Source organism: Octodon degus, unplaced genomic scaffold, assembly GCF_000260255.1.
Source record: "Octodon degus isolate 3935 unplaced genomic scaffold, OctDeg1.0 scaffold00050, whole genome shotgun sequence".
NCBI lineage: Eukaryota > Metazoa > Chordata > Mammalia > Rodentia > Octodontidae > Octodon > Octodon degus.
The window spans coordinates 2,739,988-2,755,909 of NW_004524626.1; the positions used below are offsets into that span (position 1 = coordinate 2,739,988).

Consider the following 15,922-nt stretch of genomic DNA (forward strand, 5'->3'; position numbering starts at 1 on the left):
CTGTAAATCTCATTCAGCCCAAATGTTGGGTATTGTTTTGCTCTTTATTTTGAAGTTCAAAATATTTTAAATGTTACAGGTTAAAAACATTCATGGTTAAATGTTAGGAAGCAAGTCAGAACTGCAGAACTTGTACCTAAAATATGTGCTATCATTCAGAATTAAACCTTTGTTTAGTCATTATTTTCAAATTACTGCTACAATTACACAACACACACAGCTCAAGAGAAGCTCTCAGAGTAGAAAGTTAATAAGACATAGAGGACATTTGATTTCAAACATGAAGCAGGAAGGTACAGACAAGAATTATTTTATAAAAAACAAAAACAACAAACACCAAACCTTAAGGAAATTGTTGTTACTGTTATTGAAGTTGCCAGATACTCCTTGCATTTCAGCCACAGTGCTCTAAAACAGTTGACAGAAACAATTAAAGAGAGTCCCACTCCCCACCCCACCAAGACAACAGTGTCGTGTGAAGGACAGAGAAACACAAGTTTGGGGCTTACCATAACACACACTGTCAAGTACTGAGAAGATACTACTGCACCTTGGTTAAAAAATACCCCACCTGCAGTTTCCTCATAATATATGTATTATAAAATACACATCATTAAGTCTATAGTATTAAAAGTTCACCCATAAAAACTGCAACCTCTTCTGGACACACAATCTATTTTCACATAGCAAGCAGTATGAATTAAATTCAATGTTATCCTTTTACATAAAAATTATGCTCCTATGTAAACCATAGATTCCATTTATATTTTTGACTCTAGAAATTAATCCAAACAATAAAAATGCATATTTAGGTAAGTAGCTGTTTTCAATTTTATCTAATGTTTTACAACCTATAGCAACAATACTGCCATAATACTGTCATACTGATAATTTCCAGGAATAAATACAAATTATAGAAGCAAGGATGATATATTTTAAGAGGCTTCAGTTTCTGAAGTGATATTTAACCTTATTACAGACTACTGCCTAAAGAAATTTTGAAATGTCATCTGAAATAAAAGGCTTTACAACATAATAAATATTTTAGTTTAAAAGAATATTTGTAATGGTAAATTTTAAAAGTACGTAAAAATTACATAAAATCATAAAAGTACATAAAAAATCTCATTCTAATTTCAATGACCTTATTTCCAAATTCATAAAAGGCACACAGTAGTAAGCTGTATTGCTTGCCTTTCTAACGTGAACCCATAGCTTTAAGTTGTGTTGACCATCTCTGACAGAAAGCTACCCACAAATACACAAACATCCCACAGGACAGACACCAGAGTGATGTCATCTTGCTACTAAAAGGCAACTAGCTGTTGGCAGTTGTGGGCTATGACAGGAGATCAGAAGTTATTAAAAATTAAATTCTAGTTGAAAAATTTACCATACCCCCATAATTTCATGGCACAGTGCTGACTGTCTGAGTGGTTTATTGAAATCCTCCATGGTTACCTTTCAAGTTTTTAGAAAAAGAAAAAATAAACAGTAATTATATTAAATGCAGAAATGCAGTCAATCACAAAGCAGTCAGATATATATTTACAATTTTGCAGTGGTTCACCCTTCACCTCCTTCTTTATAAGATACTTACTCCCTTTTGCTCTTCAGCCTTCAGGTCAGAGCCATTTTTTTTTTCAATCTGAATATTTAGCAGACAGTAAAGAGATACAGAAATGCAAGTTAAAATGGAATTGGTTTCTTTGCCTACTTTAAACTCTTTCTATCTTAAATATTTGGGGTAAAAAGGTAGAAAATGCAAAAGCTTAAAGAGTTTGAGGATTCTCAATATATTTCAAATGCTACCAGAGCATTCCTTGTAATTCTCTACAGCAAGTACAACAGGTGCATGTGCTCACAAGTAATCACCATTAAGAAAAATACGAAGATGTTGTTCCTAAACTACTTTCCCTCTGTTGCTATTTATAGAACTAATGTACTGTAAATTTTCAGAATACGCTTCTCAGATCATGCTGTAACCTTCAGCAAACATTAGGACTCGAAGGGCAGGCTCTGGAAATCAGCTGGGTGGACTCGGCTGCTCTGTGTCTAAGTGGAGGTTTTCCTGGCCAGGTCCAAGGAACGTCACATGGGATGTTATCAAATGAAAGTGAATCTAACTCTGGAATCATAAGATGATTCTCTTAAATGACAAAAGTAAAAGGTTAAGTGACGGACTAAACACATTTAGGGCCTGTTCTCACAAAAATAAATTACTAAATTAGCCAACTATATGAAAGGAAATCATATCAACTTTTAAAGGATAATTAATCCACTATCCATTATTGATTTTTCTCAGTTCTTTCATCTTTTGGACATTTTATTCTTCATTAAGTATAAAAGTAGGGCTGGGGAGATAGCTTAGTAGTCTAAGCACCTGCCTGACAAGTGCAAGGACCTAGGTTCAATACCCTGTACTGTATGGCACACCGGCCACTGAAAGGGGGCGGGCATGGTGGGGCACACTGGTAATCCCAGCGCTGGGGAGACTGAGACAGAAGGATCACTATGAGTCTGAGCTGCATAGTGAGACCCTATGACAAATAAATTTTAAAAAATTTAAATGAAAGTGAATAGAAAATAGATATAATATTAAAACCAATCAGTTTAACATTAGTGCAGAGTTTTTTTTTTTTTTCAGATTGGGTAACCAGTATTAAGTAATAGCAGTGAAAGTCTTGATACTAGAGTGAATTTTCAGTATGTATAGTTTTCATCTCTCCTATGGAGACAAAGTTAGGAGTTGGTTTTACTTGAGCATATTTAAGAAAGGAATACTCCAACCGACAAGAAAGGGAAAAAATACAAGACAGAAATACAAAGAAAAAGACTAGCATTCTCAGTAAAATAAATTTTACTTGGAATAACAGTAGTGAATATCTGATTTATATAACTTCAAGGAAAAAGCATGTTTAGCAGAGAGGTAACTCTAAATTTTTAAACATTTCTAAACTCAATTATTCTACTCTTTAACCTCTATAAAGATGAGGCTTATGAGTTGCTGCCTAGAACAAATAATTGCCATATATTCAATTTTCTTATTACTAGAACTACTGAAGAACCCCGAACTTAAGTATCATAAGAAGCCCCATCACATTAAATAGGGTTCCTCTTTACACCTTCTGTTACCCAGCGATTCTGCACGTGCTGAATCCCAAAAGACCCACCTAGAGCATCCTGTAGACGCTACTCAAAAACAAGGGAGATTCTAGGTTTGGAGCCAAGACGACTCTATTCTAAATCTAACAGCATCAACTACTCACTCTACACCTAGAAAAAAAACTTCAGTTGCTGTTCTGCTAGGAGAAAATACTCTTTTTATTGTTTTAAAGATTAAATGATACCATATGAGTGTCTTCTCTTATAATGCCTAACACTGCCTATTGGCCCTTCCTATAAAAATATCTGGTCAAGTGACAATGAACCACTTTCTGTGTAAAAATAGGCAAATTCTTTAGCTATTTTCCAACTGGAATATGCTATGTTCTTAATTATGAATGTGGAATAAAAATATTCTTTTTATATTTATTCAATATCCTAAATATATAATTTCTAGCACATATTCCAAACACACACACACACACACACACACACACACACACACAAGCTTTACTTTCTTTGAGTTGAAAGCATTTGGTGATGTGATTAATTTCTCGAAATACCCAGAGGATACTGTGGTATGTGGGGAGCCTCAAAAACCAGGTGATTTTACTTTCTTCCTTGCTTTGTTAGAACTGATGTCTTGCAACAGATTTATGGAATGACAGGTACTGGAAGAGATTTAGAAAGCTAGCTCCACCCCCGATTTAAAAGCAAGGATACTGAGCCACTGAGACAAGAATACTGGCTTCCTCCCCTTCCACCACTTGATGTCACCATATTCCTCTGAATCTCGGAACCACACTCTTTCTGGGAGGGTGTAGAGGTAAAAACTAAACCTGCAGAGGATGGCTCTACAATCCTCCAACAGGCTTTCAGCCAAAGCTACTCAACGTCTCTAATGAAACACAAAACACTGGAGCAGAGAACTGAAAACCGGGTAAGATCCAAGTTCAAATATTTGAGAAATCAACATTTTAGTTTTAGAATCCAACGTAACATACTTTCATATATACTTATTGATATAATTAATAAGAAATTACTTGTCATTTGAAATGGACTCTACAAGTGAAAAAATAGAATTTCAAGAAAATATTCTTTTTAGAGTTTCTAATAAAAGTTAATTGATACACCACTTCTAATTTTCCACTACAAAAAACAGAGACTATATCCACTTTACACTACTAATATATGGAAACATAATATGCATTTGTGTTAAAATAACTCAGGATAAACAAACAGGAAATTTTTATGTTTTAGTTTTTTGGATAAATTTAAATGTCCAATTATTAATCTTCTCTATGTCCTGATTAAAAAACAAAAAAGTTCTTGAAAAATAATATTTTTAGGTGAGCAGAGGTAAACATGGACTTCCGCCATGCTTCCATCGGCCGGCATAAAGAGTATTTGCTAGATGTGAATCTGTACTAGGTGCAAAGTACTACAACTAAATTGTTGACGGATCTCTTGAAATGACGATACGAAGCCTGCGTCCACAGCACTAGCCCATGCTCTCAGTGTACATGTGGCATTCACATCAGAAACAGACCAGCATCTATATTACATCACATCATGTGAACAAGGGTTCCCAAGAGCCATTTTCACTTGGGAGGTAGCACGGATCCACGGCCTTGACTGTCCCCAGAAGCAGGCGACAGATCATCCCAACATGCATCTGCTTGGTGGAGCACGGGCTGAGGGCAAGCTCGGCCGCCCCGCACCGCGCTAGGCCAGTCACAGGCAGCAGACCCAGAGGCCGTCAGGGCACTCAAGAGGCAACAACCTTAGGGAGTACTTTTCTGTGTACGCTTGTCTAAGTACTGACAGATATTTTCACTTAAAATGCTTACTTAAAAAAAAAAATACATAGACAAACCATCTAATTTTAGCAGTCCAAGTAGCCATTCACAATCTGGTGTTCTGAGCCCTTTCTGTTTTATAAATTTCTACACGACTGAGCGCTAAAAGGTGAGACTGCTCTACTCCAGGTCGCACACTGCCCACAGGGTACCACCACCCGCTTCCGTGTCTCTGCGAACACTGTTCTGTTCCCGTGAGGATGAGCTCGCAGCTCCCTGGACACAAATTCTCCCTAAGAAGAGGCAACGGGCCTCCAGAACCGTCCCCACTGCAGGAGAGTCCCCAGGCCCGGTGGCCAGCTTACCTCGTCCTCGTCGGCGTCGTACTGCGCGTAGCGCTGCTCCAGCAGCTCCCGCTGGCGCCGCTCCTGCTCCAGAGTCTGGCTGATCAGCTGGGCCACCTCACTCACTTGGCCCGGCTTTTCTCTCCCAATAACAAATCTGTAGAGAGTGTAGGGAAGACTGCTGCAGTTAGGATGCTCCCACCAGGAGGCAAGCTAAGAAAAGGCGCTGCGGCGAGACCCTCGCAGTCTCCGAGTCCCCCCAGAGAGTACGCCTGGGCACTGCAGGGGTGTACCTGGCGGGCGGAGAAAAGAGTAATGCGAGAGAGGGCTGCACACACAGCTCATGAGGAGGGAAGGGGAACACCAGAAGTGTAATTTATACATTTTTGACACCTTAAACCATGGAAAGAAAAACAATTTCTATATTAAATTTCATCATTTCCATACTAACATCTTCTTTATAATGGAAAAATTACTTCAAGAACTATTTGAGGTATAGCATCACTTCACATCCATAGTTAACTTGAAGGACACTGACCTTTTGTTAAGTTACTAGAATTTTGCTGAAAAGAAAAGGGAAACATAAATAATATTCTGCTTTATTTTTAGAAGAAATTCTTCTGAGGAAAATGATGGTAGGTGAAAGTGCAGTCAAAACATAAAAAGATGAACGAAACTAACTGGTTGATATTAATACTCATGAGGGGAAGAAAGCAAGGACAACATTTACTTATTACAAGCACCACATATGACACATTCTTCTCAAAACAATGCATTTTAGTTAAGCAATTAGTCTCTCCTTAACATGGTTCCACAATAACATATTTTTCTTTTCTGTGACATAGGGTCTCACTATGTAGTTTGGGCTGGTCTTGAATTATGTAGCCCAGGCTGGCCTTAAACTTACAACAATCCTCCTATCTCAGCGCCCTCCCCCCCCCGTGTTGGGATTATAGGGGTGGGTCACCATGCCCAGCAATCATTCTATTTTTCTATCATCAAAAATAATATCTCCTAAAGATGCAGTTTCTAAATAATACTTAACATTTCTCGGAATGTGATTCTTAGTCTTGCTTCTATAGTTAATTGATGGTTTTCGTTGATTAAACTGCTATATTCACTGGCAGTTGTGAAGATGGTGGCATGGTAAGCAGCAGAAAAAGAGCCCATCTGAGAGTTCCCATCCACACACTGGAATATAGCAATGTGAGGAAGATGAGAAAGGAGGGAATAAAACTAATAAAAAAGATTTTGTGATCAAGGAGATTATGGGGCTATAGAGGACAATGATCGACCATGTAGAGTATGTCTAAGGAGAGTCACATGGAGAGAAAACATTCTCTCAGGCTTTCACAGACAGCAAATTGGCCAAGCACTGGCCGTGACGCATCCACATGACTAACACTGCCAAAGGTTCCACAAACTGTGGTACAGGGTTTCAAGGTAAATCCTGAGGAGAGTTGACTGATCTTGTCAGATATAAAAGTTACATTTCTTGATATATAGGCCTTGCTTTATCTTGGTCTTAACCATCCAGCAGAAAAGTATAAAAATGAAGTATACAAAATAAAGCCATATTAATATGCTGAGCTATAAAAGGCTCAAGTCAATGACTTCTGACATTGCAGGTCCTATGAAAAACCCACTACTATTATGGACTACTGGACTATATTGGAATATTTTGCTGAATTCATGCACCTACAATATTTAAATGACAGTGGAATACCCTTCTCTGACAAAACAAAGGAGATATAAATGAAGGATCATTTTTTATATGTATATTCAAGATAGGATAGATATACAGCTACTTTCTCTTAACTCAAGGAATAGAAAGATTTGTTCTAATAGTGTTTGTGGACATGATATCATGTCTGCATCTTGTACTATAATAACCACTATGAAGACAACAGTATGCAATATATTAATTATTGAAACTGTTCTACTAATTGGTTTTGAAACTGTCTCATCGTTATTTCTCAGTAAGATTTTTTAAAAAGGAGGGAAGTGGGAGTCCTGCACCCAGAAAGGATCTGAAGTGAGAACTGAAGCCCATGGAGAGAGTAAAGAGAGAAACTTCAACAAAGATGAAGGAGGTAGCCATAGTATCTTCCTAAGATGGAGAGCAGTGATTCAGACCTATAGATACGTGGTAACCTCTGGACACCACGGAGGCCCCCCCAGAGAGATGCAGCAATAGAGCACAACCATGGACTAAGAAGGACCACACTAGTTGGCAGTGAGAGTCGAAGGCTTGGTCCCTCTGCAGGACAGAGCTATCGACCAGAAGTCACCTTGGAAAAGGCTGGCTGAGCTGAGAACCCAGAGTGGCTGTTGGCTCCAACTAGCAGCTGCCAGTCTCAGGCTCACAAAACATATGCTGACAGCCGCAGGCCAAATGAGTCTGATCTAGGCTAGGAGGTGCAGACTTACTGAGATTATCCACTAACCTGCCCAAAAGCTACTGATGGCTTGGCTGGGATAAATCAACGTGGATTGGGACCCTTGTCTCCACATGCTGTCTACCAGTGACAGCAGAGGCACAACTGGAAGTGGACTTTTTCCCCATTTGTTGTTGTTGCTGTGATGGCTTTTTTTCTCCTTCATTGTTTGGTCTTGTTTTTATACATGTTTCTAGCCTCTTTGTGGTTGTGGTTCTATTCTTTTGATCTCTTCCTTCTCTTTCCCTCCAGTCTTCTGTACCAGTTTCTCAAAGTTAGTGAGCTCCTCCTTTGACCTCCAGCCTTCCACTTCTCTATTTTCTAATCCATTTTAAAATTTAACTCCAAATTTAATTTTGAGGGCAAAATTGACATATTCTGGACTTGTATACTGTATATAATTTTCTGGTTTGTTTTAGTATGACCACAAATCTAGTTCATATGGCTAAAGGTGGCAAATTAATGGTTAGCTCAGTTTGTCATTTTCTAGGCCGTGTTTGATGCTATTGTTGTCATTGCTGATGGTACCACTACAGTTAAACATGACATAACTGTTCTAAACAACAGTCCTTCCTGGTATTACAAGATGAAGACTGACTAAGGGTTATAGAAAATACTGTGCCACCGTGCTGAAGAACAAGGACCTGGGCCATACAGGCAACACCTTTTCACCCCCATCAAATTGAAGAGGTAGGATCTTGAAACAGACTTAAAACTCAAAAAATTAAGATTTTCTCCTATTTTTCCTTATGAAGTATGAAATCTTTTTATATTAGACCTATGTCTTTTAAGTGAATTTTTATGCATACTATAAGAGTGAAATTTCATTTTTCCAAAGGAATAACCAGTTGTTGAAATATTATTTGTTGAAAACACTATTCATTTATCATCACTAAACTACTTGTATACTTGAACATATTTTGTAAGTTGCTTTCTGGAATTCCTAATATATTTTACTGATGTGTTTGTATTTATACCAGTATCATACTCCTTGATTCCTACATAATATGTCCTAAACCTAGGTGGAATGAGTAAAACTCTGGGCATCTTTATTCTTCATTTGCATATAAATTTCATAACCAGCATTTATATTTGTAAAAGAAAGCACCTTGTGGTTTGATTTGGAATTGCTTTAATTTACAGAACAGTTTTTGGAAGAAGTAACATGTAAGCAACATTAACGCATCTGGTCCATGAACAGAGTGCATCACTAACCTTATTTAAATCTTCACTATGTGTATTACACTATAGTTTTTGGTACATAGGTGTAAGACACAGTTCATTTGAGTTATCTCTCATGGTTTTTGAACTTATTGTGATACTAAGCTTTACTTTCAGTTTTTAGCTATTTGTTGTCAGAATACAAAATATAAATGATGTTTTGGCCTGATGTTCTGTGACTTTTCTGAAGTCACTCATTAACACTATGAACTTTTTTTTGGTAGATTCCTCAGGATTTTTCTATATAAAAGATCACACCTGGGTCAGGGCTATAGCTGAGTGGCACAAGTGCCTGCCTGGCAAATACAAGGTCATGAGTTCAATTCCCAGTACCAAAAATCAATCAATCACACCTACTATAAAGGTATTTTTCCCTTTCCTATTATTTATTTCCTTTTCTACTTACTTTCTGCACTGGATAAAGTATATAAACTATGTTCAAAAGAAGGTTATGAGTAGCCATATTTGCTTTGCTTTCTGTCATTCTAAAACAGAAGTTCCCCATTCTCTCAGGCTTTCACAGAGAGCAAATTGGTCAAGCAATGGCCGTGACTCATCCACATGGCTAACACTCACAAAGGATCTACAAACTGTGGTACAGGGTTTCAGGATAAATCCTGAGGGGATCTGACTGACCTTGTCAGATACAAAAGTTATATTCTTATATAGGTCTTGCTTTATCTTGGTCTTAACCATCCAGCAGAAAACACAAAAATGGAGCATAAAAAGTAAAGCCATACTAATATGCTGAGCTATAAAAGGCTCAAGTCAACAACTTCTGATGTTGCCAGTCTTATGGAAAACCCACTACTACTATGGACTACTGGACCATATTGGAATATTTTGCTGAATTCACGCACCTACAATATTTAAGTGACAATGGAATACCCTTCTCTGACAAAACTAAACAAAAAAGGGGGATAAAAATGCAGGACAATTTTGTATCTGTATATTCAATATAGTTAGGATAGATATACAGCTGTATTCTCTTAATTCAATGAATAGAGAGGTTTGTTCTAATAGTGTTTGTGAACAGGATATCATGTCTGCATCTGGTACAATGAATAACCACTAAGACAGCAATATACAATGTATTAATTATTGAAACTGTGCTAATAATCCATTTGAAACTGTCTCATTGCTATTTGTTTTTCAATAAAATTATTTAAAAATAAATAAATAAAATATAATTTCTCAATCTAAAGAGGATGATTTCATTTAGAAACATGGTTTCTGAGATGGAAGATGCCTAAAGTGTTTAATGTGTTAAACTACAGATACACTGCTATCTTGAATTTCTTCTGTTTTTGGTAAATATATGTATTAACACATCATGGCTAATAATATATACAAAGCAATTAAAAAAATCATTCCCTAGAACAGAAGTTTTATTTTATTTTTTATTTCTTTATTTTTTTAATAATAATAATAAAAACAAATAGGAATGAGACAGTTTCAAATCAATTACTAGCACAGTTTCAATAATTAATACATTGTATATTGTTGTCTTTGTGGTTACTCATTGTACAAGATGCAAACATGATATCCTAGAACAGAAGTTTTAGAATAACCTAGACTGGCTTTTATTTTTCATTAAGTGTTATCACAGAGTAAAGCGTAACAGCATTACTCAACTATTAGAAAGTTGACAGGTGACAGAAGGAAATGAAACACATAAAAGAAAATATAGATTCATAAAATACAGTAGTCAAGCTCAATGCAAATGATAAATTATAATTCATGCTTCTCTCAGTGACAAATTCTTTACATTCATTTTAGAGTTACACTGTCTTTTTTTTTAGTTTTACTTTCAGTTTAATAGTTCTTCCAATGAATGGAAATGTTAATTTTTTTCTTCAAGGCAAGTTTTTAAAGTTATTTAATGTAAATAAAGAAGAAGAAAAGATGAAATCTTGAAATTATCTACTTGTATCGCTTCTTGGCCTTTTGGCTAAGATCAAGTGTAATGATCTACTTTTGTCACATTTGAAACAATTGCTACTAACGTCAGAGATGAATAAAAATCTTAATAAACAATTTGTGAAAGAATATGAAACAAAATTGTGAAAACAAAATCCTAAACTATAAAAAACTATGTTATAGCAATAAATAGTTATTTATTACAGTAAATCAGAACTTCAATAACATATGCAAGCTTATTTTTACCCTAAAAAAATCTATACTTCCCAATCCAAAATTATTTGTAATATTAAAAGTAAAAGGCACAAGTGCATGACTAATCAAAGTTTCAGAGGAAATAATTATATTTCATTCATAACTAGAACTTTAAATCATAAAGGAATAGCTGTTGAAAATCAGAGCTTGGCTTTTCTGAATTTGCCCATTCACTTTAACATAATTCACTATTTCGTGTTCAACTTCCTTTACACTCTGATGAAGTTACAAACATCTTCAGAGCCTTACGGTCTAATAGAAATTATAGGAAAGATCTGCATTACTAAAATGTCACACTTGGAGGTGAAGTACAGGAGAAAAATACACAGGCACACCAAGTTGCTCTCTGTCCCTCATTTTTCTTATGTGGAAATATCTAACCTCAAGTTAAAGAGTCATCAAGGGATAATATTTAATTAATGTATGTACGAAAGGATCTTATTCACGAATATTATGATAAAATTAAAAATTATTGAAAAAACTGTGACATTCAAATTACTTCATAAGTAGCAGTGAAGGCAAGCTTGCCAGGGCCTTCAGTGATAACAGCTGCAAGCACATGTGCCCTAGGGTCTGTCACTGAAATAATAGTGTCTGGTGCATTTTTAGACTGCATTTATAAGTATGGCTGATGAGATTATATATAAAATTTAGAAAATAGGGAATTGAGCATAAAATGTCAAATTAAAAGATTATTTCAGTTGTAAATAAAGAGAAAAACAGTCCAAATTCACTAAACCCTAAATACCACTTACAGATTCTGTGACCTTGATTGTGTCAATATTTCTAAGCCTTGGTTTCCATATTTGTAAAATGAGCATAATAACTGTAACAAATTCCTATTATATAACCCTATGAAAAGCTTATCTTGTGCTTACAGAGTGGTTAATACATGTTGACTGTTCTTTTTCGCTATACCATGCATTATTATCATGATAAGGTTGAGCGCACTTCAAAATGTACACACTGTCCCAACTATCTTCTATTTCATCATTTTTTTTAAAAACAGAGTTAGTTGTTTGGTAGTTCAATCATGGATAAAGGATAAAAATACTTGGCCTAATGGGTGTTCTGAAAATTCCAGGTTCTGTTGTCATTTAAAGATAAAAGGTGCAGATTATGTTATCACTTTAACCTGAACTTTTACAACTTTTAATACAAAACAAGTCAGCATCAGCCCCTTCTAATATATATGGTCAAGTCATGCGATGTTTCTGTTCAACAGGGATTTATATCTTAGACATTATCTTCAAGTAAAATAATAATACTTGTAGTCAAATCAGTCCAATTCTAAACTTAGAAAGTTCCTTTAAGAGAAAAATACTTCTATCATCACTTACGAATTTTATTTCTTCAATATGGGATGAAAAGATGTATATGTATAAAGAATATGTATATATGTATATATGTATAAAGGATAAAGTAACTAGAACTAAATTTGAATAGATATTAAATTAAAAACAGCATTTTGAAATTTATGATTCAGATCTGTGTTTTTAGTCTTGCTCTTTCTAAGTGTCATTTACAAAAATCACCTTGCTTCACTGTGGATTACTTCTCTAAGAATGGTTCACTCTCCCCCACCTGTGCTGTGAGCTGTGATAAATAGTGGCAGGTAACAGTCATTCGTTTTCTTTTCCTCTACTACCACATGGAGTTTAGAGGGCTCTATCCTAGGTGATCCATTTGATGAGTTTATAAGATTCTTTTTTGTTTAAAGAGAATTCAAAGTGGTTAAAAAAAAAAAAGAAGAAAAAACATCAGAAACAACACAGAATTTCACTAAAAACAAAAAATAGGAATTTGACAATGGTTGCTGTATTACATAATGCTATCTTCAAATTAGTTGTTTAGATTACCAGATATAAAACATGTAAAATTGGTAAAAGAAAAAAAGGTATAAGAAATTAAACAAAAAAATTTAAGCATTAACTGCTTTTCAATATATCAGCAGTACCATTATCCAAGCTATACTGCATGTATATATAAATATATCCTTTCCCTTCTTTCTTTTGTCCTTTTCCTCATCCTAGTTGTTCTTTCCCTTTGAACAAATTCTTTCCCTTTCATAGTATCTATTGTACTTTAGAGATTTTATTTACTCTTTCAGGTTCTTAAGAGAAAAATACTTTTATCATCACTTACAAATTTTATTTCTTCAACATGGAATGAAAAGATCTTTTTATCTATAAAAGATAAAGTAACTAGAACTAAATTTGGATGTTCAAATTAAAACAGTATTTTCAAAGCTTATAACTGATAAAAAAAACAGCAAAACTGAAACTAAAATCTATTTAGCAAGATCTATGTAGCAAATCTGTTTAGCAAAATCTAAAACAGCAAGACAATAAAATGTTTGCACACGTAGGTCTGATTTATCTCACTCACCAGTATGGTCTCTAGTTGTAGTCATTCACCTATAAAAGCCTTGGGTTTACCTTTTCTATAGCTGAGTAATACTCCATTATGTAAAAGTATCACATCTTTTTTATCCATTCCTTTAGTTTATCAGATTTTAAGTAGTATTAATATATATTTTTTTTTCTTTTTTGTGTGATGCTAGGGATTAAATCTACAACACTGTGCCTATAGCCAAGCACTCTACCACTGAGCTACAGCGTCACTCCTTTTCATTTTATTTTAGAATGGGGTCTCACTTCAAGGGCCACCTTAATGGCACTCTGCTGACCCTCCTACCCATCCTCCCAAATCTGGGCCTACAAAAATGAGTAAATTTTAAAAATCTTAACATAGAATTAACCTAGTCCATAAATGGAAGAGCTACACCAAGACATAGGTATTATTTCTTATATAATAATCATTTCATGCAAATATTACATAAATATTTATGGTATACCAAATCTTGAATTTATGTCTTAAAAACAAAAATAAATGACACAAACATTCATCTCACTGCGATGTTTATGAGTTACAGGATCACAGAAAGCTAAGGGCTTTCTAAAAAAGTTACCTCTTTTTTTCCTGTGTAATCACACCATATGGTCAGGCTTTTCTCTAAATGTAATAATAGCTTTTTAAAATATTTAACTCGTTTCTACAAGTGAGTGGTGATAAACGTATCTCCAGACATTTTTATTAAATTCTGTTGGTAACTGCTAGGGATTTAAGTCTTACACAACCAAACACTGTGGCCCTATTTATAATTCCATGTTCCTATGTATTTTTCCTTTCTACCTTCAGAGTTAACTTAGCATAGTTATATTTAAAAATTTTGAATTCATCTCTATGAAAGTGTTTGTCCTCAGAAGGTACACCCAAAGTATATAAGCTTAATCACAAGCACAACTTCTTTGAAGAGCATTTCACATCTGAGCTATTATTAATTTTAAGAATTTTTAAAATTACATTTGAATTTTTTAAAATCTGTAAATATATGCCATTTCAAGGGCCACAAACCATTTAATGTATGCAAATTTAGAAGATTTTCCAAAAATTTTACTGCTTTCCAGAAATGATTTTTTATTTTACGGTTAGCATGGATGTCGCAGGTATGTGTATTAACACTAAAAATGTAGTTTGTTAATCTATATATAGTGACAACAGAAAATACTTATATCAAGACCCTCACATCAAGACCCATTTTGATTAGATGTTTGAAGTCCCTACAGGATTTAGTATTTTTTCTAATACAAGTAGTAGCTGATTTTTTTTTTCCATACCAGGGATTGAACCCAGGACCTTGCACTTGCCAGGCAGGCACTTATGCCACTGAACTATCTCCCCAGTTCTTATTATTTTTACAAATTTAAAATTAAAAAGTTCTACTATCCATTTTTTTTTCAGAACTGGGGATTGAACTCAGGCTCCTGCGCTTGCCAGGGAAGTGCTTATTCCACTGAGCCATCTCCCCGGCCCCTACTATCCATTCTTAAATCCATAGTAGCTTCTTCTCTTCTCTCAAAGAAAGAGCTATTCTTAGGAGTAAATGAAACCCACAATGATTAACAGTTTCAACGAACAGAAATTCCCTCATTGCTCACCATATGTATAATATGTAATATATAATACAGAATATGTAATATGTAAATAGCATGTTGTACCTTACGGTACTATCTTGAGCAATCACATAACCAAAAGCTCTCATAAAAAGTTAAATTCTCAACTGCCGCCTACGCTATAATGGCAATGACAAAGTATGAGGCGAAAAGATTTCAGGATTTATGGTACTTTCGTGATCTTGAGTAGAAGCAGAAGAAACATACCTCCACATTTAGAAATTACATGTCTAGGTGACTATGCAAATGTAAACAGTGAATATTTATAAAAACTCTGGGGTCATTCCTTTATGTTTCCTTTTGTGTATTATACTATCTTCCCAAAAGGATAAATAACAATGTCAGATCAACTAATATTACTTGTAACTACAATTGCTATCATATCCTGGACTTCAGAAATGAAGCAGGCTCCATATTTAAAAGTAATTAAACCAGGCATGTGTTGTACTTATGTATCCCAGTACACGGGTGGCTCAGAGAAGAGACGTGCCATTAGTTCTCAGCCTGCCCGGACTATGTAATGATTTCAAGGCCAGCCTAAACTACATAATGAGGCCTCGTTTCAGAAAAAGAAAAGTAATTATACCCATTTGGTGGGGACAAATGTACAATGATACTCAGTTTAACAATAACCCACAACTGTGGGACCAGCTATAAATGTACAATGAATAAATGAATATAGGCCATGGGTAGCCAGTATTGTCTAGAACACACTTAGTTTAATGTGAATGACAGTAGAGACAACATACAAATCATTATTAACAATTCCTTCATACTGAAACAAAATTTGGCCCCTATAATAACTATTTCTTATAACTGCTGAG

The 15,922-nt window shown here is 35.1% G+C and overlaps 1 protein-coding gene across 13 annotated transcripts in view; it reads right to left on the reverse strand.

Moving 5' to 3' along the window:
• Ppp1r9a (protein phosphatase 1 regulatory subunit 9A) overlaps positions 1–15,922 on the reverse strand; it is a 326,880-nt gene that overhangs the window by 86,711 nt on the left and 224,247 nt on the right. For 5 of the 13 annotated variants that reach the window (XM_023716822.1, XM_023716817.1, XM_023716815.1 and 2 more), the window contains exons 6-8: positions 5,270–5,405; positions 1,399–1,461; positions 343–408 (exon numbers count right to left, since the gene is read on the reverse strand). In XM_023716822.1, coding sequence (XP_023572590.1) covers positions 343–408; positions 1,399–1,461; positions 5,270–5,405 — 265 coding nt within the window. The remainder of the gene's footprint in view (positions 1–342; positions 409–1,398; positions 1,462–5,269; positions 5,406–15,922) is intronic. The other 8 variants (XM_004632621.2, XM_004632620.2, XM_023716825.1 and 5 more) reach the window with 2 other exon arrangements.